At 36.4% G+C, this 26122-nt stretch overlaps 1 protein-coding gene across 1 annotated transcript; it reads left to right on the plus strand.

Moving 5' to 3' along the window:
• The first annotated feature begins 23575 nt into the window (after nucleotides 1-23575).
• On the plus strand, nucleotides 23576-25963 carry LOC124909604 (disease resistance protein At4g27190-like). Its single transcript, XM_047450270.1, has 2 exons — nucleotides 23576-25106; nucleotides 25224-25963. Exons 1-2 carry the CDS (start codon nucleotides 23576-23578, stop codon nucleotides 25961-25963), a joined length of 2271 nt encoding a protein of 756 aa, XP_047306226.1.
• The last annotated feature ends 159 nt before the right edge of the window (nucleotides 25964-26122 follow it).

Here is a 26122-nt window from a genome sequence, read left to right on the forward strand (position 1 = left end):
TCACCTTGGACTGGCTTCTTTTGGAACGGGTGCCACGAACACTTGTTCTCCCTCGATTGCTACCTTCCCCCTTTTAACATCATCAGGGTTAGAAACAACTAGGGCGGTGTCTTTAGAAGCTTCTTCAGCCTGAAAGCGTCTAGCGATCGCGTCAACATCTTCGATTCACTCAGCTTCAATAGACTTGAGGGATTTGGAGATTTTGATCATCTGATGATTGACAATTTCAATTGAAAATCTTGTCAAATTGTGACGCTCAAGATGAAGAAACTCGGACTTGTCATGAAGCTTAGAATTCTGCGTGAGCAAGTATTTTCGCATCTTGAACATCTGGGTTCAGAGCGTCGCCACTTCATGCGTAGTCTTCAACAAGTCTTTATTAGTAATCCCTTGACTCGATACTATGTCAGGATTTGCTGAGGAGTTCGTTGCAGATTGCTTCTCAAGATTTTCTAGCCTAGAAGAAATAGAGTGGATGCTCTGTTGCATTGGAGCCAGAGCTTCCATGATGAATTTGCAGAAATTCAAAGTTCTTGGAGAAGCCTCCTCAAAAGAAGATGGGGTAGACGAGACGATATGGGAGCCTACTGGAATAGAGCGAATTGGATCAGGATAAAACTTACTTGTATGGATCGCTCTAGTTCCTTTTTTAGAGAAGAGATTTGAGGAATATTGATCAATTCTCGAGACTCACGGCCTGCTCCTTCAATTTCATTGCGCAGATCTCTATCGAAACCTGATAGTTCTTCAGAAAAGACAGGTTGATTGGGTAGAAATTCCTTGGATTGAGATTGGAAGAATCGCTTAGATTTTGGGGAGTCAAACTGCTTCTCTTCAGATGTTTGCCCATTTGATGAGACGATCTGAACATCGGCCTTGGGCGTCTATTCAGATGGAGGAGAAGAAGCTAAGCAACCTCTACTTTAAACGCTTTCTTGGAACAGACATGTTCCCCCTCAGCAGACCGGGTCTGCATTTGTTCGGATGTAGGGGAAACATCAGATGATGTTTCCCTCTAAGCAGACGAAGGCTGCTGCTTAGACTTTTGAGAATGCTCTTTCTCAACATGAGGGATTGATTGCTACGCTTCATAGAGACAGAGCATCTGATCATCAAAGTGAAAAGGATAGAATCGCCTTTCTTCAACTGACGAGTTATGTTGCTAGATGACATGAAGAGCCATCTTCTCTTCAACCACCGAGAGTAGCTGCCCTAGAAATGGGATTAGACTCCCCTTGATTAAATGGCATCTCATCAATATATGACATCTGCTCATCCTCGTCCGAACAGTTCAACTCTGCTCGAGGCGCTTTGTCTCGAAGAGCATCAAAATGAGACGACTACGTGTCGTGGACATATTGGAGAGCCATAGAACAGTAGGAGTCCATGAGTAATTGAAGACATTCAAGAGCCTTCCCATCTGTTTGAGTAGTTTTGTCTGAAGGATTAAAGTTTTATTTCCTTTGGAAGACGATGGAAAAAAGAGCGTGCCCTCTAGCATTTCCTACAACGAGCTATCTTCACTTGGGAGCCTCGTTGACACCTTGGGTCTTGGCCCATGAGAGGCCCGATTTCTCCATTTTCAGCAGTTCTTTCCAATTTTTCGCCACTTTAGAACCTGGGTTAACATCACTAAACCTTGTGTGAAGCCTTGTTCATAGTCATTTATCAAACATCTCGATTTTCACAAACGTCGTAGACTCAACTTTCTCCAGGATGAGATTTAGTTTCTAATTAACTTCAGACGACATTTCAAGAATGTAGTCAGCTGCGTCTTTTCCCTCCCCTATAACTTTGGCAGGTTTGGGATTAGGAATAGGCTCTCTAAATGCAATGCCATGAGCCCCTCGGGCAGATATTAACATAGCGAATGGAGAAACATTCCTAGAAAAGGCATATGCTGGAAAGGCTATAGCAGGACCCATATCCGTATGAACGAGTGCTAATTCGTGGATCTGCCGAGCATCTGGACCTACAGTTTCTTCACAATTAGCAGCAGAAGTCGCAGGCATAGCCTCCTTCTCTACTACAGGTAAAGTAATAGACGACTCTTTGGCAGGAGATAAAGTCGTCTGAACATATACTTGAACACCATCTTGACTAGCAGCTTCAGAGGCCACTAGTGCGATAGGGGAAACATCAGCGTCTTCCCCTGTCTCTTCTCAACATGAATGCCAATTGTCTCAGCAGTTGGCTCATCAATAGATTCCAACACGGGAATAGCAAAGGTCTCTTCGGCCAAAGAAATACTGGGATTTACCTTGGAGGTCGTATGATCGGTAAGAACATCATTCGTCTATCTAGCAAGGGAAGCCTCCGTCTGACCAGCTCTACAGACGTTGGTTCAGATTGAATAGGGGAAGACGCCTCGACTAGTACCTTAGATTGACTAGCCAAAACATCGGGTAAAGGAGATGGATGAGAATAGAGGAATAGTAACAACAAGGGCTTCCTCCGTCCTAAAACCTTTTTGGAATGGAGTCGACTTCGACAGTATCTCCAATAGGCGCCCCTTTCTAACTAGAGGAGCTTGCGGAAGATTCCATTTCTGACATCTTCATTCTCTTCGTAAGGGTCTTACGATTGGAGGTCGCATGACGCTTGGACTAAGTGGAAGACTAACCACTCGTCTGTTGACCGAAGAGGCAGATTTTGTTTCTTTAATGATTTTCATTCGAGCAATATGGTTCCCAACCCTGGAACTAGTCATTATTCTATTTACGTTAATGGTGGCACCTTTGCCTACAGGCACCTTTAGATGCTCTAGAATCCAACTGATTTGGACTGAAAAGCCCACACTTTTCTTGCTAAGTGGAGATACCATCTGGAAAAGGGTAGAGAAAAGGACGGACGCCCAGATGAAAGCTTTCCCTTTTGTTATAGCCACCATCATCTCGAATCTATCTTGGGTGTAGGCATCGAACGACCTTGCTTTCCCTTGAATAGATTTGGCATAAATGTCGTTGAGAAGACAGTACTCATATTTGAGGTACTTCTTTTTCCCGTTAATGTTAATAGGACTTCCGATGTCAAAAAGGAAGGTACGCATCTCCGAGATAACCTCGATCGGAATCTCTTCAGTAAACGTGTGGCCTTCTGCCGGAAGCCTGAGAAACTCGGTAAAGAAGGCTTTGGATATAGAGATTTCAGTACCCTTCACAGTTGCTGAAATAGAATCTCCTTCGCATGATCAAAGAACGCACGCACCTCCTGGTCGTGAAGAATAAAAGGTCCGCCAAGAAACATCCTATGGCCGAAAGCCTCCGGGAATCTGAACATTTCCACCATCGCCGGCAACCCAGATGCGTACACCAAATCAAAGTCCACCTGCATGGTATTTTGAGCGAAGGCAATAATTTTCTTACACAATTAAGTTTAGAAAATCTTAGGGTTTAGAAAATAGACGAAGAAGACAATTAAGTATCTAGAGAGAAAACGGAGCGAAATAAGATTTAGGGTTTTAGAAAATCTCAAATATAGCGTAAAATATTTTAAACGTTCAAGGCACCATTAAATAGATTTGAATCGACACGTGCCCCAAAGGACATCATTAAAATTAACCGTCATTTTAAGATTAACGGACTTCATTAAAGGTCATCATTAACCGTCATCATTAACAGAACATCATTAAATATTCCCTCCATTTAATCTGAAATGTGATTGTTTACTGTATAAGAGGGAAGGTAAAAAGGCAGCGCATTAAAATTAGGACAGTTCTCTCACTTGTCTTAAGATGAGGCGTCTGAAGAGCGCACATAGACAGACGTCAATCTGTTCTATCTACTTACCTTGCGTTTAAGCTTAGTAAGACGTCTATTGGAAAGGCGTCTATTAACACACGGCAACAGACGTGTCAGTAGGCATATGCCTTACATTTAGACGTCTAACCACGCTTAAGTTGCTATCTGTTTAATCATAGCTCGTCTAATATACATTCTCTTTAGACGACTGATATGATTAGTCCAATTTGAGACATCCGTCTTAATACTTATGTCCAATCAAACAACAATTGTTTACTCTCAATTTGTGCATACTTAATTAAATTAATTTAGGTCTAAAATACCTAAAAACATTTATAAAGAAAGCAAATGGAGTTTTCCTGTACACAAGGTGCCCTTTAAATAATTTTGAAACGATATAGGTTTCAAAAATCATCATTTGTAAAACCGTCATTTAAAAGAAATTACGTCATTGATTAAAAATCATCATTTACGAAGTAAAAGAAATCATTAGAAATAACAGGCATTTGATAAGTAATATGGAGTGTTGGTCACATCTTAATACATGAAAGCCATGTGTCTTCATGTTATTTGTTAATAATGTGACTTTTCACTTTTTAAAGGTAGGAGTGAAACGACAGCGTTTTGATAAGATTGATATAGTTGTTCCCCATTTGGCTTAAGAAGAGACGTTTAATGAGCACTGAGACAACCGACTAGCTGTGTTGTTCACATGCCTTCCATTTCAACGTAGATAGACGTTTGTTAGGGAGAGCGTCAACTCGCATGGGGAAAGACGTCTAACCAAAAAATGTTTGCTCGCGCAAGGCGTATAACCAAATAACATCTACTCGCACGAAGCAAGATGTCTATTTGGAAGACATCTGCTCGTGCGGAACAAGATATCTATTTGGAAGACATCTGATCGCGCACAGCCTTAGTTGTATTAGTAGGAGTCTACCCAACATCCTAATGTCTGACTTAGTTCAAATTTTAGACAGCTTAAGCTTAGCTTGTTTAGTGTGCAGTGTCATCATACGACCGCTCTTTCAATACAATTTTGAACATCTATTTCAACATGTCTGGCTATCTACTGTATTTCAAGTTCCCCCTAAATTTATGCATAAAATATTTTTATAAAATGAATGATAAATTTAGTTTAGAAAGGGGTTCTCCCTAAATTTATGCATGAAATTATTTTGTAAAATGAACAATAAATTTAGTTTAAATCAAGAAGTCTTAGGATATTTCTAAAACAAGAAAACTTAGTCTCTAGAACTGACTTTGTGAATATATCTTCCACTTGAAGGTATGTTGGCACGTATTCCAGTTAGACATGTTTTTGTGCCATGTTATCTCGGATGAAGTGATGGTGAATGGCGATATGTTTGGTCCGAGAGTGAAACACCGGGTTGGATGTGATCTCTATCGCACTAGTGTTGTCATAGAAAATGGGAGACTCGTCTTCCTGGATGTCATAGTCTCTCAATTGTTGTTGAATCCAAAGCGATTGAGCATAGAAACTCCATGCGGCAAGGTATTTCCGCTTCTGCTATATACGTGGAAATGGACGTCTACTTCTTGTTAAACCAAGAAATCAGACGGTCACCCAGGAACTGACAGGTTCCGTTAGTACTCTTCCGATCAATTTTGCACTCTGCATAGTCTGCATCAAAGTTACTTATTAAGTTGAGACTGGAATCCTTCGGATACCACAGTCCAACGCATTGAGTTCCCTTTAAATATTTTAAGACATGCTTGGTAGATATATAGTGGGATAGTTTAGGGTTAGCTTGAAATCTCATGCAGATGCCGACGACGAACAAGATGTATGGTCGGCTGGCTGTTAGGTAGAGTAGCGAGCCTATAATCCCTCGGTATGTCGTGATGTCGACATTCTGACCATCTTCATTCTTGTCCAGCTTGTTAGATGAGTTCATGGGTTGGAGGCAGTTGAACAGCTCTCCCGAATATCTTTAGCGGTTCCCTCGTGGATTTGTCTTGGTTGATGAAGATTCCATATTTAAGTTGACGCACTTGAAGGCCTAGGAAGAATGGCAGCTCACCCATAATGCTCATCTAAAACTTGTGGTGCATGACCTTAGAGAACTTTTCACAGAGTTTGGAGTAATGTCATCAACATATATCTGAACAAGTAAAATATGAGAATCCTAAACAAATATAAACAAAGTTTTATCCACTATGCCTATTTCGAAATCATGTTAAATAAAAACTTTGTTAAGGTGTCATACCAGCTCAAGGAGCTTGCTTGAGATCAAAAAGTGTTTTGTCTAACTTAAACACATTATTAGGCAACGAATGATCTTTAAAACATGGAGGTTATTCGACATACACATCTTCATTAAGAATTCCATTTAGAAAGGCACTATTGACGTCCATTTGATCAATTATGAAATTTTTGAAAGTGGAGGAAGCTAGGAATACCCTTATAGCTTCAAGCCTTACTACAGGGGCGAAAGACTCCCCAAAGTCAATTCCCTCCTCCTATTTATATTCTAGAGCTACTAGCCTAGCCTTGTTCCTCACAACTAGACCATCTTCGCTTAATTTGTTTCTAAATACCCAACTAGTTCCAATAATCGATTGATTTTCAAGTCTTGGAATTCGATACCATATTTATGTTCCTTTCAAACTGATTTAGTTCTTTTTGCATTACATTGATCCAATTGGGATCAAACAGTGCTTCATCTATTTTCTTAGTTTCTAATTGTGATATAAATGTTGAATTAGTCATCTCATCCATTAGTTGACGACGTCTAACTGCGCTTCTTCTTTAGGCCACGTCTAAGAAGGTTAGACAACGTGTAACTGCGCACTCCTTAGCCTACATTTAATGGAGTAAGACGACGTCTACTCGTGCACTCCTTAGACCACGTCTAAAGGAGTTAGACAATGTCTACTCGTGCACTCCTTAGACCACGTCTAAAAGAGTTAGACGACGTCTACTCACGCACTCCTTAGACTACGTCTAAAGGAGTTAGACGAAATCTACTCGTGCACACCTTAGACCACGTATGAATGAGTGAGACGACGTCTACTTGCGCACTCCTGAGACCACGTCAAAATGTGTTAGAAGACGCCTACTCGCGCACTCCTTAAACCACGTCTGAAGGAGTTAGACGACGTCTACTCGCGCACTCCTTAGACACCGTCAGAAGGAGTTAGACGATGTCATATAAACATACTTCTTTTAGATTTGTACCTGCCAAAGGTAAATTACCCCAACTTAGTTTTATTCAAACCATGTCATCAAACTATGTTGTGCATATTCTCTTAAGTTAATTAATTATTTCTTTCTTAATTAATTTTCTCTTTTCTTTATTTAATTTAATCCAACAGCTTTCCTCTTGTCTTCGGTTGTCCACTCATATCTTGGCTTTTCAATCATCTCAGGGATGCCCTCTACTGATGTTGTGGTTTTTCTGTTCTTTAAGATCTTCATAGGACCGTTAGTGATGACATACCACATGTCACTGTCTTGAGCGGCCAGATGAGCTTGCATTCTGATTTTCCAATCATCATAGTCCTCCTTTGTGAACATAGGGATCTTGTTAATGATAGACATACTTATGTTTATGGCTTAGAGAGTAGAAAACCTCACTCTAATACCACTTGTTGGGATCGGCATCAACAACAACCGGTAGGGTTTGAGTATTTTTGAACGACTATCGACTTCCCATTCGGTTTTAACGCTGTTAGAAGTTAAGACATGTTTCTATTCTTGTGACAAATCTTCGCGAGCTCTTGAATCGAATACAAGTGCAGAATTAATCGCTAGATTTGAATCGTATTGATGCAAGATGAATAAGACAGTAAAAAATAGACAGCAATTTCTCTTTCATCTTATCTTAATTGAATGTACAGAGTATACGAATTACAATTGGGATGGATAGTGAGAGAATAATCTTGAATAAAGGCAGTAATGTGTTCAATGCCTTCTTGATTAAGATCCACTTATAAATATGAGTCACAACCGCTTTACATTCAATGATGGCGTGTTGTAGAGCTCTGCGTGCTGATGTAGCGTAGTTCTACTTGAGTGTTATAGCCGCATTTGAGTATTGTAGCCCTACTTGAATGGCGTGTGACTTTTGAGATTCTTAGAAAGTTTGTATAAATGATGCACAAAAAATAATGCAACGGTCAAATCTGAATATTAACATGTGAAATTATTCCATTGATTATTTTGCGTGTTGATGTGACAGACCGCTTGACGGGCGATGAGCAGGGAAGATGGGTGGGCGCTGCTTTAGTCTTCTATTGAAGCCTAGACGTCTGCTAGCACTTCTTTATACTAGAGCGTCTGTTGAAGCCTAGACGTCTGCTAGCGCTTCTTCAGACCAGAGCGTCTGTTGAGTCTTAGATGTTTTCGTGCATTTCTTCAGATAGTCCGTCTGATGAAGTTTAGACTACATCTGCTCGTGCACTTCAGACAACTCGTATGATGAAGTTCAAACTATGTATGCTCGCGCACTTCTTCAAACAAATCGTATGATGAAGATCAGAATACGTCTTCTCGCGCACTTCTTCAGACAACCCGTTTGATGAAGTTAAGACTACGTCTCATCGCGCACATCTTCAGACAACCCATCTGATAAAGTTCAGAGTACGTTTGCTCGTGCACTTCTTTAGACAACTCGTCTGCACCTGTACGCGCTTGCTTCAGACTGCATCTGAAGACATACGTCTTTTAGATTGTACCTATACAAAGGCAAATTACACAATTTAGTTCTTGTTAAGACTACAACTTAATTTTATTTAGACCATATCATTTAAACTATGTCATATTAAATTAAACTTATTCACCTAAATTTATTAAGATGTTTTTCCTTAACTAATTATTTCTCTTTTAATTAGTTTTCTTTTTTCATTATTTAAATTAATCTAACACAATGTCATAAATAGAGTTCTATAACTCAAAATATTCCAAACAAATTTAGGGCACTTTTAGAATAATAATTAATTTGGTAGTGTCATAAATGATGTTTGATGGATCGGGATCGCCGAAGGAGACAGGGTCTCGCAACGTTGAACGATTACACACACATTGTTCGATAATAACCATGTTAGAGGTTTATTATCTCGTCTCCACCTTACACAAGTCGTCACAAACTCTTGAACCAAGTTCAAGTGCGGAAGTGTTTTTTTTCGATTTGAAGCAATACGAAAAGATTAGGATAATGTGAAGAGAACACAAGACACAAAATTTATGGATGTTCGGAGACAAAGCTCCTACGTCACCCCTTCTTCTCAAACCTTTGAGAAGGATATTCACTAGAATATTCAGTATGTTTATAACACGTATGCAAACTCAATCGAACAACTAGGGCTTAGTTATTGTCTGTTTTCGACCTTCCAATACACTCACTTTGTTGAACAGAAACGAATTCTGTCATTTTACAATGCTCACCACTCACACAGAATAGGTAGTATTGTAATACACTTTTAGAACTTTAACACACTATGAGGCTTACAGAACTTTTAGAGCTTGAAAAGTTTGATAGCAAGGGATTGTCCTCCAGAGCCAGTTGTTCGAAGATCAAAGGTGAAAAGGTGCTGAAGTAGATTAACTTATGTCTTATTAAGTAGACAAAAATATCAACGGATACATTTGTTGTTCAACGGCTATTTCTGCTTCATAAGACCACTGTCTTGATTTTGATTGGTTGGAGTTCAGAATAGTACATCGTATAGGATATTCATTGATCATGTATGTACTTTGAATAATATTAAGCCAAATTCTCATTAATGCGATTTCAATCTCCAAGGAGTTTATGATTCAGACTATTTGATCTGTCCCTGATTCTGGTTCTACTATTGTTAGAAGATCTTCATCAGTCTTTGCACTTAAATGGACATGCTTATCTGGGAAATGTAGAGTTAACATCTGATATTTCCGGAAATATCTATATATATGTTCCCTAGGCTGACTAAGTATGGAAATTTTGAAATATCGGGTGCCAAAATGTGAAGTGCCAAAATGTAGAATGTCGGATGCTTTTGCAGAAAGTTGATCTGTAGAAAACTGGAATGTCTAGAAAGCCGATTTTTACCAAAAACTGGAATGGTCCAAAAGCCGATATTTCCCAAATGCCGGAATGGTCCAAAAGCTAATTTGGTTCAAATTCGATTTACTTCAAAAGTCGATATGCACCAAAAGCCTATATGCACCAAAAGTCGATATGCACCAAAAGCCGATATGCTTCAAAAGCCGATATGCACCAAAAGCCGATATGCTTTAAATGTCGATATATACCAAAAGCCAATATGCTTCAAATGCTGATATTCATCAAAAGCTGATATAGACTAAAAGACTGTTTGGTCCAAAAGCTGATATGCTTTAAATATCGATTTAGTCCAAAGGCCGATATTTCCCAAATACCGCAATGGTCCAAAATCCAATATTTCCAAAATCCGATATGCACCAAAAGCTGATATGCACTAAAAGCCGATATGCTTCAAATGCTAATATGCACCAAAAGCCGATATGGGCCAAAATCCAATTTGGTCCAAAAGCCAATTTGCTTTAAATGTCGTTTGGTCCAAATGTCGTTTTCAATTTTGGGTATCTTTAATTTAATACTACACAAGATTAACACGGTTAGGATCTTTATTTAATAGTTAATTAATACTAATATTTAATTAACTATTTTTATTTAATAATTTCTCTATTTTTCATTATTTAGAATAAATATTCAAAATCTAGTCAATTCATAATTGTTGGCTAATTATTCAAGGTTAATTAACTAATTTGATCTAACAATTTCTCCTTCTTTGATTATTTAGAATAAATATTCAAAGTCAGTGTTCTATTTCTCAATAATTTCTCCCTTTTTGATAGTTTTTACTTTTAAAGAAAACTTATCAAAACCATCAATTTATAATAAAGCCGTCATCACGTGACTTCCCTATTTAATAAACAGAACAATAAGAGTTATAAGTAAACGAAAGCAGATGTTCAAAAACAAAGGAAAAACTTTGAGTTTAAATTTGAAAAGTAGAGAAAAAAGAGCATAAATAATAAAAGAAAAGTTTTAGCGTCTCCCTCTTTTCTTTTCAGATTTGCGGCTCTCTTTACCATGTCTTTTCTTAGCCCGGACATGAAGGTACTAGGTGGTTCTCCGGTAATACCTCTGCGACCCCTTCTCCCTGATGGAATATGATTTACTTCAATGACAGATCCATCACCCCGGCGCAGCCTTCGATTGGATCGAGTGCTACGTGGAACTTCCGATTGAGATGTGTCAGGTTTAGATTGAGCGATTATACATTTAGTTTTCATTTGAGATAAAGGCAACTGATTTTCCTCAGCCTCAGTTCGATTAGCTGCCTCGATTTGTTTAGCACCCTCAACGACTGCCTTTTCCTAATCTTGAAGGCGTTAAGCCAAGGCCTCATGTTCTCTTAGTTTCTCAACATCAGCAGCACTTTGAGACATGGCCATCTCCCTTATTTGTGATGTGAGAACTTCAACGGAAGATTTAGTCTCGGTCTGAATGGTGAATGTTTTATTGAGTAGGGGTCGCATTTGACTCAGCTCTTGTCACGTCTCTTGTCATATTTTTGCTAGTTCTTGGTTCTGAGCAGTTGAAGATGATGCGTGCAATTTCTCCATTTGATCCAGGCGATTCTAGATTGATTCTTGCTATGGATCCAGCGCCTCCAAGACAATTTGTCGTATATCTTGCCTAGATGTTTCCTCGGAGTTTGATCGAGTTGAATCACATGAGTTAAGAGGGATAGATTGTAACAGAATGGTCCGATGAGCACCCACCTGCAGCGACATTTCCGGACCAACCGGTTCTTCAAGGTTCTCATCCATGTTCTGATAATTATGAGTGGATACCTCTTTAGATTTAGAAGATTTACCCGATGTAGATTGAGCAGGAGTCGGCTATTTTCAGTGTGGAGCTTTAATTTCCACTTCAATAACCGGTTGTTCTAGAGGAGGAATTTCAACACTAGTTGGTTCAGGATTCTCGACTTGATAAGAGGATGCAGGATCTTTGTTCACTTCGGATGATGGAACCGAGTTGCCTTCATCTTGCCCATCCTCGTTCTCATTTCCTTTAGATGTAGAGTTGAAAAGGGATGATTATGTTATGTCGGCAGAAGTTGGTTCGGTTTGCTCATGACAGGGCTCACAATCCTATCTTGACATACCACCATAATTCTCTTTGACACAAGGTCCTCTTACCTCATAGCCATCAAAAAGGTTCACGTTCTTCGGAGGGAGTCCAGATTTGCTTTGATGTCCAAGTCTCTTCAATAGGCATATGTTCGGTTCTAATAGATTGAATTTCGCCTTAAGGAGGCGGCATCACCTCAATAAAATCTAGGGGCTCGTTCTCATCGTCATGGTTTAAGTATGTTTGTTGAGGAGGAATCCCAGATTCTTTTGAGGTTTCAACCCCATCCATATACCGAAGAGTAGTGGAGACATACCTCTCTAGTAGCCAAGTCAGATGATTGATCACCTCCGCATCTGTTTTAGCTGGTTTGGAGGAAGGATAAAAGTTAGACTGGCATGCCTTTATAGTAGGAAAAACCATGCGGTCCCTTGCATAAGCCTACACGAATTCACCTCCTCTAAGAGCTGTGGCGACTATTCTTGTTTTGGAAATGGAGAAGAATGATTCGTCCAATGCTAATAGTTTTTCCCATTTCTAATCGGTTGCTAAGTCTAGGAACACTTCACCAAAATTATTTTCCAATAAGATGTTCGCCCAAGAGTTGAAAACGTCAATTTTTATCATGGCCTCGGCTTCAAACTGTTCAAGAATCATCTGAATGGACGTATGTGCCTTTGGTCTGACATTAAGAGGCGATTCAAGAGAAGGAGGAGCGATGCCTTTGTCTGGTTTGTCTTTGTTTGGCTTGCCTGTGATTGGATCTATGTATGGCTCAGCGGCTTCTTCTTATTCCAGTTCTGTAATAGGTTCTCTGATCTCAAGTTACATTAACGTTCTCATTGCAGCAAAAGAGCAGAAGGTTTCAACCGATGCCCTTTTCAATGAATGATCATTTGGAGGAGGTTTCAACCGATGCCCTTAGCATAACCTTCGGTTTTTCCTTTGAAGAAAAACCGAGAGTTATTAGCATAACTTTCGGTTTTTCCTTTGACGAAAAACCGAGAGTTATTAGCATAACCTTCGGTTTTTCCTTTGACGAAAAACCGAGAGTTATTGGCATAACCTTCGGTTTTTCCTTTGAAGAAAAACCGAGAGTTATGAGCTTAACCTTCGGTTTTTTCCTTTGAAGAAAAACCGAGAGTTATTAGCTTAACCTTCGGTTTTTCCCTTTAAAGAAAAACCGAGAGTTATTAACTTACCTTCGGTTTTTCCCTTTAAAGAAAAACCGAAAGCTTCCATTTAACTTTCGGTTTTTCTCTTAAAAATTTACGAAATAGCCGTACTGATTTGTGCTAAACCGAAACCGCATACCGAAACCTAAACCTGTTCAGCCAGCCAAACCAATCAATTCATAAAACAAAATCATCATTCCAAAATTCTCCAATCAATCATCCCAACAACAAGTTTTACATTAAACCATTAAACATATTCAATCAATTCATATAGTCGAAACGTCTTAGAACTAGCTGGTGGGGGGAGGGGGCGGTTGATATTGCCGCATAAACATTTCAAAATTCTCTAATCTTGCATTCAATTCTAACCTTTCCTTCTCCTGTTTTGCACTTTCCCTATCCATTCTTGAAATCAATTCTACCTTTTCTGCTTGGATTTGATTAATCTTTTGTGTTTTTTCTTCATCCCTTTTCTTCAATTCCTCAAGTTCCATCGCCATTCTTTGATTCTCCTCAAACAATCGATCAGTGGCTCGTTGAGAATTGTTAGAACTCCGTCGATCTTGACGAAAGTGTGTGGGTCGGACGCCTGATCCCATACCGAATACTCCCCCGTGTTTTTGGGGTCCGAATACTCTCTCCGTCAACTCAAAGTCTGATATTTCCGGTTCGTTACTTAGAACTTCCTCCATCTCAACCTGCAAATTTGAAATAATTTGTCAATTATATAATAATTTATAAACTAGTTATAAGTAATTTAATTAAATTCAATTCACTTACAATTTTCTCTTGAACGCGGTCGTCCGGGACGGGAGTTGGGTTTTCTGTTGTAGGTTTTGGGGTACGGGTCCTCTTGAACACTTCAACGACAGATGGAGCCCGTCCCATTTCAATCACCTGTTGAAAAAAAAAATTATATAACTCGTAACAATCTTTATATTAAGTTATTATATAACTCATAACAATCTTACCAACTCTTCTTCAATTTGAGCAAACGGTCTACTTCTCGTATGATGCGGGAATTTCAGCTGCTTTCTGTTAGCTATATTTGTGTTGCTATTTTTCTGAAATTCAAATAAAAAAATTGAAGTTAGAATAACTAATATCATATTTTATTTGAATTATGAAACCGTACCTTAAATTTCTCCGTAAAGAAATGGTTGCGACACACAAACTCCCAATCATCTCGATCGTAGTCTGGTGGAGGATTGGCAAGTATCGCGGCCTCGTCTCCTTTATGGATGCGGATATATTCCGTGTGCAAATCCGAGCGCCATTTATCCCATATTTGTCTGACGTGTCCCATTGCGGTCTTTCGAAAAGAATCAATAGGACCATTAGTAGCCTCGAACGGATCCTAAAAATAAAAACATTCAAATGTTTTAAAATAATTATTGAATGATCAATGTATAATTAATTAATCTTTACTTTCGCAGCATTCCAAATGTAATCCAATTGGTCAGCACTTAATGCCTTCCACTTCAAAAGACGGTGCGAGACGGCTGAGGGATCCCGCACAACCGACCCCACATGTCTAGACCACCTTGTTCTTCCAACGTCAACACCTCCCGGCCTCCCATCTACCTCTCTAAAAGTGAGAGGAATCCTTGTCCCCGCTGGTCTCTTAGATAACGCAATATTCTTGTTTTTCCCTCGTCTCTTGCGGGCACAAGATTCTTCAAAATAGATTAAATTCATAATCAGATATGTGAATCAATTCAAACTATAACTAATAGTAAACAAGTTACCTGTCGATGATGGGTCGGGAGTCGATCCATGCTCGTCCTCTTCATCCACGTCCTGAGGGTCCTCGTGACCCTCGTCGTCAGCCTCATCGTCCTCATCCCCCACATTAGCAAACGTACTCTCTACAAACTCTTCTGCCTCAGCAGCCTCAACATCCTCGTCTGCTGGGGGAGCAGTAGCTATCGGGACTACAGCAATAGGTGGTGCATCTCTAGTAGACGATTCTCGGAGCCTCAAGTTTTCTGATTGTGCAATGAGGTTCTGGTACGGCTTTAAGAGTTTTCTGGGTGTTTTCCTCATACTCCACCAAGGTTCTTTACTACCTTTAGACATTCTTAATGCATACACCATTAATAAATGAGCGACTAATTGAAATAAAGTAGTAATAATAAATAATATATAGTAAAAAACAGATAATCTACCTAATTAATCTAATCTATATATTTGTAAACCGCGGTTTTATTTTTGTCACAATCTTCCAACCGGGTCGGGCTGACATATCAAGGGCGTAGAAGACTTGTTTTGCTTGACTCGCCAATATATACGGGTCTTGACTTTGGGTTTTTAAAAATCGGTTTACATTTATACTTACAAAGCCATATTTATCCACTTTCACTCCTAGTTCCCCCGAGTGTGTATCAAACCACTTACACTTGAATAAAACAACTCGTTTGTGAGAAAAGTATTGCACTTCGATTATATCTGTTAAAACTCCGTAGTATGACATAGTTTCAGAACCATTGAACCCTTCGACAACCACCCCACTATTTTGAGTTGTCAAACCTTCGTCGTGTTTTTCTGTACAGAATTTGTATCCGTTTAATTTACACCAAACATACATAGACGTGTACATACTTGGACCTTCTCCTAAGATCTTAAGGTCTCTTGATATGTCGTTAAATTCGGTTAATTGAGCAACCTATACATACATTTACCCGACATGTAGTTGTTAAAATAAATATAAAGAGTTAGAATATATGGTTTATAATGAACTCACTCTATGTTTGAAATATGCGGCAAACGTTTCTCCACGAGACTCGTTGTTATTGCAATACTGCATGTAATCTCTGCAAATAGATCGAATATTAAATAGCAACAACATATCGAACGAAGAATTTGTCCATTGACACACATTCTTTATGTGAAGTAGTTTCAATAGTGCCGATGATTTCGTTATTCGAGCACCTTCATACAATGGCCGTTTGGAATCATCAAGCAATTTATAAAATATCTGCGCATCTTCGACTGGTTCATGGTTGTTCGGGACATCATTAACGTTGGAGAACATGTCGTTTATGAAATTGTGCATATAACGTTCTTCATTGACCTCTTCGTTAACTGTATTATTCGTCTCCGTTCTCGGATCGTTGAATTCTGGTACGGCATCCTCTAACTGATCATCATCATCATCATCGTAGTCATCGCCATCTTCATCGACATCTTCATTAACCACTTGAGTAGTACGTCTTTTTTCTCCATGACAATACCAGTACTCGTAATGCACATTTATTCCATAAATGATGAGGTGAGTCTTCACTTCGTCTATTTCCATAAATGGCGTGTTCAAACATTTCACGCAAGGACATTTCACTTTTTGTCGGGATGTACTCCTAACAGCAAACTCGAGGAATTTGTCAACACCTTCCTCGTAATCTGGATGATCTCGACGTAAGGTCATCCAGCTTTTATCGGGTACTTCCATCTTTCTAATAAAATGGAAAACAACCCACATTATTATTTACTTAACTTTGTCTAAATTAATTAGGATTACATATTTCTAACATAATCTCTACATATCCAACCAAAATTCCACCGTAAATCTAGCATACATATAATCTAACATTATTTCATTCTTACACATTTCAAACCAATCAATTATAATCCAACATAACTTTATTCATACACAATTCATTCCATATATCAATTCCAACCTAAAATGAAATCTAATTGAAACTCAATCTAATTCAACATTTCAAACATAATCTAACATAATTAATCAACCCAAACATAAATCAAACTTAAGTCTCACATTAAAATCTAACATAAATCAACCCTAAACATAAATCAAACTTAAATCTAACATTAAAATCTAACATAATTCTAACATTAAATCTAACATAAATCTAACATTAAAACTAACATAGATCAAACATTAAATTACTAACCTAACCATATAATAAAACAACAATAACTAACCTTGCACCAAAAGAGCAACGAAGAAGAAGAGCGGGCGGTGTACGTAGATCGAACAATAATAAACCCTATTAATCAAACAATAAAGTATGAATCAAAAACCAAATCCAACAATTCATACAAAATTAACTCAAACCAAAAATCAAAATAAAAATCAAACCAATCTAAACTAAATCAAACCAAAATCAAACTTCAATCCAACCAAAAGAAAACCAACATCAAACCAATCTAACCTAAATCAAACCAAAATCAAATTTCAATTCAACCAAAATCAAACCAACGTGAAACCAATCCAACCTAAATCTAACAAACATCAAACCAATCTAACCTAAATGAACAATAATCAATGCATTCACAAACTCAAATCTAACCTAAACAAACAATAATAATCAATTCATTATTCAATACATGACTGTAACCTAAAGTTAACCAAAATCATACCAAAAACAAATTAAAATCAAACCAAAACCTTAATTTAAACAAGATCTAATCTAAATCAAAATGCAATCAAACCAAAATCAGTCTTCAATCAAACAAAAATCCAAATTCTAACCTAAAATTCATACCTAAAATTCATACATACAAATTCAAACCTAAAAATCTAACCTGAACTACAATCCTAATTCTAATAAACCAGCATTTCAATTCAAATATATATATATATTACAGATTACCTTTGGTCGGAGGAGAAGAGCGGCTGAAGGAGGAGAAGACCAGCGGCTGAAGGAGGAGAAGGGCGTCGGTCGGTGGCGGCGGCGTCGTCGTCTGTCGCTCGTCGTCTTGGGTCGGCGGCGTCCTTGGTCGGCGGCGTCGTCAATCAGGCAGCGTCGATTGTGGGTGGCGGCGTCGATTTCGGCTAAGGGGGCGGAAGAGAGAAGCGGGAGCGAAAAGGGGAAAGAAGAAATGGGAAGAAGAAAAGGCGGCTCGGGTTTTTATTTTTTATTATTACCGAAAGTTTAAATAAAACTTTCGGTTTTTACATTGATCAAAACCGAAGGTTTTAATAAAACTTTCGGTTTTTGATCAATGTAAAAACCGAAGGTTTTATTTAAACTTTCGGTTTCGATGAATGTAAAAACCGAAGGTTTTATTTAAACTTTCGGTTTTATCAATGTAAAACCCGAAGGTTAGACTAAAACCTTCGGTTTTCATTTTCATATTTCCGAGAGATGTCAAATAATCTCTCGTTTTTGATAACTAATTCCGAGAGTTCTATAATAAACTTTCGGTTTTACAATTTGGCAAAATTTAAAATTCATTTGTTTATCACTTTCTAATAGCATTGAACATCATCAATTTAACTCATTTCATATCCTTAAAACATTTTCCAATACATATGATCAAACATTACACAAATACATAAGATAATCAAACACAAACATTCAAATACACTTCTCTATATAATCAAACACATTCATGAACATTTTAACATTAAACACAATATTAATTTTTAAAATACAACACACAATAGATTATATTAGTTAGGAGTCTATATGTGAAGGTAAAAACTACTATAATTTAAGAAATGAGAAGTGATATTTCCGAAAGTTTTATCATTACTTTCGGAAATAGCCATCAAAACCGACAGATTTAGATAACACTCTCGGTCTTGGAAATGGTAAAACCGAAAGTTATATTATTAACTTTCGGTTTTTGATAGTTATTTCCGAAATTTCATAAATAACTTTCGGAATTATCACTTTACCACGTGTTAAATTCATTTGTTTATCACTTTTCTAATAACTTTGAACAACATTAATTTAACACATTTGATATCCTTCAAATATTGCATAATCCATATGATCAAACATTACACACATTCATAAGATAATCAAACATAAACATTCAAATACACTTCTCTATATAATCAAACACATTCATAAACATTTTAACATTAAACACAATATTAATTTTTAAAATACAACACACAATAGATTATATTAGTAATTAGTAGTTAATATTATTTGGTTAAAAACAAAATAATTTAGGAGTTAAGATATTTTTAATCTATGGGCAAAACCGAAGGTTTATTTGAAAACCTTCGGATTTTACCCTTCCCACACTTTTTAATCTAAGGGCAAAACCGAAGGTTTTCAAATAAACCTTCGGTTTTAGCCCTTCCCCAAACTTAGAAAATTTTCAGATATTTTTATACATGGGTCAAAACCGAAGGTTTTCAAATAAACCTTCGGTTTTAGCCCTTCCCCACACTTAGAAAATTTTCAGATATTTTTATACATGGGTCAAAACCGAAGGTTTTCAAATAAACCTTCGGTTTTAGCCCTTCCCCACACTTAGAAAATTTTCAGATATTTTTATACATGGGTCAAAACCGAAGGTTTTCAAATAAACCTTCGGTTTTAGCCCTTCCCCACACTTAGAAAATTCTCAGATATTTTTATACATGGGTCAAAACCGAAGGTTTTCAAATAAACCTTCGGTTTTAGCCCTACCCCACACTTAGAAAATTCTCAGATATTTTTATACATGGGTCAAAACCGAAGGTTTTCAAATAAACCTTCGGTTTTAGCCCTTCCCCACACTTAGAAAATTCTCAGATATTTTTATACATGGGTCAAAACCGAAGGTTTTCAAATAAATCTTCGGTTTTTGCCCTTTAGATTTTTTTAAAAGAGGGTTAAAACTGAAGGTTTTGAAACGAACCTTCGGTTTTGGCAAGGCTGTTTTTTTTTAAAAGATTAAAAGTAAACAGATAGAACATATAATTAATTAACAACATATTCAAACCAAACCAAAATAAACCAACCAAACATAATACTAATAACTCATGAATATTAAAACAAAACACATACAAATATTGTCATTGTTCGTACGGAAAAACTAATAAAAACATAATAAATCTAGAAATTAATTAATTATTAGATGGAGTGGAAGGAGGGGTGGTTGATTCAGTCGACTCCTCAACACCACAAGTTCCTGTTCGAGATTCTCTAATCTCTGGGCCATTTCGGCCCTGTCCGTTTTAATTTCACTAAGCAAACGACCTCTTTCCGCATCCCTTAATCGGATTTGTTCCATTTCCAGCGTCATTTGTCTTACCTCTTCCTCACGTGCCGCAATTTCTGATTGTGCTATCAGATTCTGGTAAAACAGATGCAGTTTCTCCGGTGTACGTCGAAGTCTCTGCCATGTCGAATCACCCATATCCTAAATGCATTTTCAGATATATGTATATATATATTAATCAAAAAAATAGCGTAAACTAGCATAAATTTAGATCTATAATATATATATATATATAAACTTAAGAAATCTAAATCTTATAATAAACAAAACAAAAAAACCAAATGAAACAAATTACCTGAACGAGAGAGGAGAAGAAGAGGAGAAGAACCGCTTGGAGGAGGCAGGCGGCGGCGCGGAAGAGAGAGAAAGGAGAGATGAGTGAAATGAAAAAGAGAAGGGTTAGGGTTTGTATTTATAGAGGTTGATGCCGAAGGTTTTCATAAAACTTTCGGTTTTGATATTAGTCAAAACCGAGGGTTTATTAAAAAACCTTCGGAAAAAACAATTTCAAAAATTAGAATTTTTTTTAATGAGCAAAACCGAAGGTTCTTTGTAAAACTTTCGGAAATGAATTTTTCAAAAAATGCAAAACCGAAGGGTCTTTGAATAACCTTCGCAATTAAAAAACCATGGGATTTCAAAACCGAAGGGTTTTCCAAAACCCTTCGCAAATAACCCACATCCAACACTTAGAATTTTTTTGGGTTTTTTGGGAAGGTAAAAATCGAAAGTTCTTTGTAAAACTTTCGGTAATAATGAATAAACTCGAAGGTTTTACACCCCTCTCGGAATCTATTTTTAATAGCGAAAGATTTGTTCCTCTCGGGAGTATTTAGGAGAGGTTTACAAAACCTTCGGGAAAAACCGTCGGTAAAGGTCCTTTTTTTACCAGTGAACCCAATAAACTCTAATTAACAATGTAGAGTTTATTATAAGTGTAGGCTACATAACTCAACATTAATCTCTCGTTTATTTTGTGTTGTTTCTTTCTTATAAATTTTTATAATTAAGTTGGCTATATATTATTATTTATATAGACAGAAATAAAAAGAGAGACTAGATAACATGGACAAAGAAGATTGAGGAATTTTATATTATGTTTGCAGTAAGTTATATATTTTGATCTATTTCCAAAATTAATACATTTTTTTCTTGTGAAAGACGACTTAGTGTAAATTAAATAAAAGGCCACAAGAGGTGTTACATGAGTTTAAAGGAAATCGGAGTAAAAACAATATAAATGAAGAACAATAATGAAAAATGAGAGATAACAAATGACAAGTGAGAATCGAGAATTAAAGTGCAATGAAATAAGTGGTGAGGGTGACTTTCTTGTAAGCGATGTTCCAATTTTGACAGATTAACCAATTCTTCTCGCATGTGGGAATACGTCTCCACGTTCGGATCAAGAAGTTGTCGTCGGTGATGATATTGTCTAGACTGTATCCGCATTGTTGCAGACTCCTGAAAAAGTTCTAAAGTTCCTCTCCATTCAAATGTGATAAAGAATGTTTGCGAAGAGACACTTGAAATACATAGTTTCTTACATTACATTTTATGTGAGGACATTACATGATTACTAATTACTGTGTCCATCCATTCTAGGGCTGCTTAATTAATTTACAACAACACATTACCACCTAATTTATTAATTAATTATTCTTTTTTTTTTTGTATGTGACAAATTAACCTAAGTTTCTGCTTAATGTGTTGTTTTTCGGCATGCATGCAGATTGGCAAGAATTAAGAGAAACCAGGAGACCACGAAGAAAATGATTGCTCAATTAAAGATTGTTCTTTTTTGCTCCCAGCTTTCAATTTGATTATTTTGCTCAAACTGTATTATTCCCCCCTTTATTAATTACCTATTTATGCCTAACAATGAGTTTTGAATATTATTTACTCTCCAGTTTTCATTCTATTTTAAATTAATATTTGCTTTAAAATCATATCTTCCACGCGTTCGTGGCTACCTAGGGCATGTTACAATTGGAATGGTTTGATCAATTCAATATACTTAAAAAGTTTAAAAAGTGTTCAAATACAATTATTATTATTGCTAATGATAATGACATTTATTTAAACTATGAATATTATATAATAATATATCTAAATGTGTCTTAAAAATAAAATCAAAATAAATAATTTGTGTAGATGGATGGAGTGATGGAGAGAAAAACATTCAGCAACAAGACATAATGCAAAAGAAAACCATTAACAACAAGCCCTTCTTGAAAAAGTCATTTAAACGTAACTTATTTTATTGCATTCAAATAGACTTTACTTTGGTTTGGCTATGACTAGGCTATGGATCTCCCTTGTTCGGTAGATTCTCTTGGAGAAAGAGTTAAAAACTAACAAGAAAACCTGTATTACGACAACTAGGGGTGATCATTGGGAGGTCGGACCAAAGTGTTAAATAAAATAGTGTGAATCATTATTGACATTTTCTTCCCTCTCCAATAATTGACATTAAAATAGCACATATTAAATATTATATTAAGTTAATTAAATAATTTATCCTCCAATAATTGACATTAAAATAGCACATTTACATAATATAATATTGAATATTATATTAACTTTATTAAATATTTTAACCTAATATTGGTGGGTTCTTTTAAAGTTTTTTGTTTGTTTTTTTCTGATGAAAAAAGATTATCTTATTATATTTTTATATAACTATCATATCACTTCATTCATCAATTATAAATTTATAATATTCAAATTATTTTATTCTAATAAAATTAAAATTTTTAAATACAAAAATTTTTATAATAATTCAAACAATTAAAAACTCAAATATTTTTATATTAAATATTGAATATTCATATCTTAATTTGAAAGTGTAGATTGGCATGATTGGGCATATTACTGCTTGGGACATAATTTTCTTGCTTTTTTACATTTTATTTGTTGTGGCATTATTTATATATCATGACCCTTGCATTGATTGGGCATTTATATATCTTTTACAAACCAATAATTTATTTTCATGGCCCTACAATAATTCATCTTCTTCAATGTAATAATAATAAATACTGTTTCCAGACTCCACACATACACATAGACGCTCTTCTATATTTTGTGCATTCTTTTTAAGAAAGAGAAGAACACATTGAAAGAGAGAAAATACATACAAATGGCAGAGGTTGGTTTGAGTGTACTAGGAAAGATCGGGGAGATGCTGATTGAGCCACTTCAACGAGAACTTGGCTATCTCTTCTGCTTCAACAATAACTTTCAAGTGCTGGAAGATAAACTCGGTGATCTAAGAGCAAAAAGAATTGATGTACAAGCAAGGGAAGATGAAGAAAAGAGGAAGTGGAGAACCCTCGGTAAAGATGTCGAAATGTGGATTAAGGAAGCTGATGGAAAAATTGATGAAATAGAGAATCTTATCAATAAGAAGGTGGAGCTTCGAAAAGGGTGTTTCTCTATCAAATGGTGTCCTAATATAAGCTTACGCTTTTATTTGAGCAGGAAGGGGAAGAAGTTATGTCTCGTTCTCGTTCAACTTCTTCAACGTGCTGATAATTTGCGGAGCGATGGTTATGAGTTGCCCATGCAGCCCATAGACTGGGGTAATTACAATGGTGATGCTTGGGATTTCAAGAGTCGAAATAAGATTACAGAAGACATCATTGAGATGTTAAGGGACCAAGAGACAATGTTAATAGGGATATGCGGAATGGGAGGGATCGGAAAGACCACTTTCGCTAAGCAAGTCCTCCAAAAGGTAAGCGACTATCATAAGCCTTTATTTGACTTTCAAGTTATGTCCACTGTCTCGAATAGTCCCAATTTTAATGCTATCCAACAAGAAGTCGCAGAGATGTTAGGGTTTTCTCTTAAGGACGTAGAGAGTATGACTTTAAGAGCTGAACATTTACGAAACGCGTTTAGTAACAAGAAAGTTGTTGTCTTGTTGGATGATGTCTGGGAAAAGTTTGATTTAATTGCTTTTGGTTTTCCATTAACAAAATCAAATGTTGTTGGGTGTTGCTGTAAAATTATTTATACATCTAGAAACAAAGATTTATGGTCAGGTCAACATACCATTACCAAGAAGGAATTCGGACTTGAATTATTGTCAAGTGAAGAAGCTTTTAATTTTTTTAAAAGCAAAGTTGATGTTATTCATTTTCATTGGAAGAATGAAATAGCTACAGAAATTGTAAAAGAATGTGGACGATTGCCCCTCGCGCTTGGGGTTGTAGGTGGCGCTCTCATCGAAAAAGACAAACACGAGTGGGAGAATATGCTTTTTCAGTTGAGGAATCAAGGTCAAGATCAACATACCAAAAAGATAAACAAAGTCTTGGAAACGAGCTATCAATTCTTAGAAGATCTCAATGCCCAGTCCTTGTTCATGCTCTGCTGTTTATTCGGAGAAGATCAGAGCATTCCTATTGAGACGTTGTATCGTTATGCAGTGGGTTTGCAGCTCTTCAAAGATATAAATCACCTAAAACATACAAGAGTTCATGTCTACACCTTAGTGGACAACCTAATAAGGAGAAATTTGCTAATAAAGTTTAAAGATCCGTACCTTGACCGAGGAGAACGTGCAGTGAAAATGCACGATTTGGTAAGAGACGTTGGAATTTCAATTGCAGAACAAGAAAAAAATAGTATTCATTTTCTAAAGTGTGATGGTGTGAACCAACTACAAAATATAGTTACTCCACACACTAAGATGATTTCTATATTGTTGCAGAAGAATGGTTTAGAAGTGATTGATAAGATGGAATTTGGAGACTCAAAATTGGAACTACTACGGTTGGATAGTACACAATTTTATAGATTAAATATTAAAATATCAGAAAATTTACGTAAAGAGGCGAATAATCTCAAAGTTTTAGATATAATCGGCAAATTAAGAATGGCTAATCCCTTCTTTCTACAAATGTTTGGCAATTTCAGGGAGATTAGTAAATTTCCATTATTTTCTTCTTTAGCCAAGTTGAAAATGTTATCACTAGAGGGATTGAGTTTGGATATGACAACCAATGCATCTTCCATTGGACATATTAAGTGCTTGGAGATCCTTTGTCTTCAAAGGTCACGAATAAAAGTTTTGCCAAATGAAATAAGTGAGTTAACAAACTTAAGATTGTTGGATTTGTCTGAGTGCGATTGTTTCATAAGTAATGGTATTTTTTCGAAGCTTACTAATCTACAATAATTATATATGTGGAATTCTTTCAAAGATTGGAGGCTACAAAAAGAAGAGGTTAACGGTGTAGACAATCATGCAGCAGGACTTGATGAGTTAAATTTCTTACCTAGATTGTGGAGATTGGAATTAGAGATACCTAACATTAAACAAGTACCGAGAGGTGTTAAGCTATTTTCTTCTTCAACATTATTAGAACAATTCAACATAATAATAGGAGGACGTGATTTTATGAAACATGGAAGTGAGGAAAGACGGTTGAGCTTGAAGAATGTTGGAGATAATTTTTTACATGAACTTGGGGTCTTAATAGAAAAAGACATTACTGATTTATGCGCTGATTCTGGCATTTGGGAGAAGATGGATACAAACAAATTTCTATCACTAAAAAATATTGTGCTTAAAAAGTGTGGATCTCTTTTCCCACAATCACCATCTATGCAGACTTCTAAACTTGGGCGTTGTTTACGGCATATTGAACTATATGAATGCAATGAAATGACGCACTTATGTTCTACATCAACATCAAGGAATCTCACAAATCTTCAAGCTCTTGTTCTCAAAGAATGTGAAATGACGGAAGAAGTTGTTAGGTTTTGCGATGATACGAAACAACTCGATAAAATTGAGTTCAATACTTTGGAAACTCTTAAAATTTGTGACTTGTCTAGGCTGGAATGTTTTTGCAAAGGAGTAAACGAGATTCATTTCCATAAACTCAAAATATTGGAGCTAAACGGATTGAAAAAATTTATCTTCCCAACCAAGGTATGATTACTGTACAACTTTCAGTTATCAAAAATGATCTAAGTGTTAAATAAAAAAAATTACATGTTTTATTATTATGAGTATTTTTTAATTATATTTATTATTTTGTAGTTGGAAATATCTTGTCTAGAGGAGCTGAGTATGAAATTTATTCCAAATATTACA

The sequence above is a fragment of the Impatiens glandulifera genome, chromosome 7, assembly GCF_907164915.1.
Source record: "Impatiens glandulifera chromosome 7, dImpGla2.1, whole genome shotgun sequence".
Classification (NCBI taxonomy): Eukaryota; Viridiplantae; Streptophyta; class Magnoliopsida; order Ericales; family Balsaminaceae; genus Impatiens; species Impatiens glandulifera.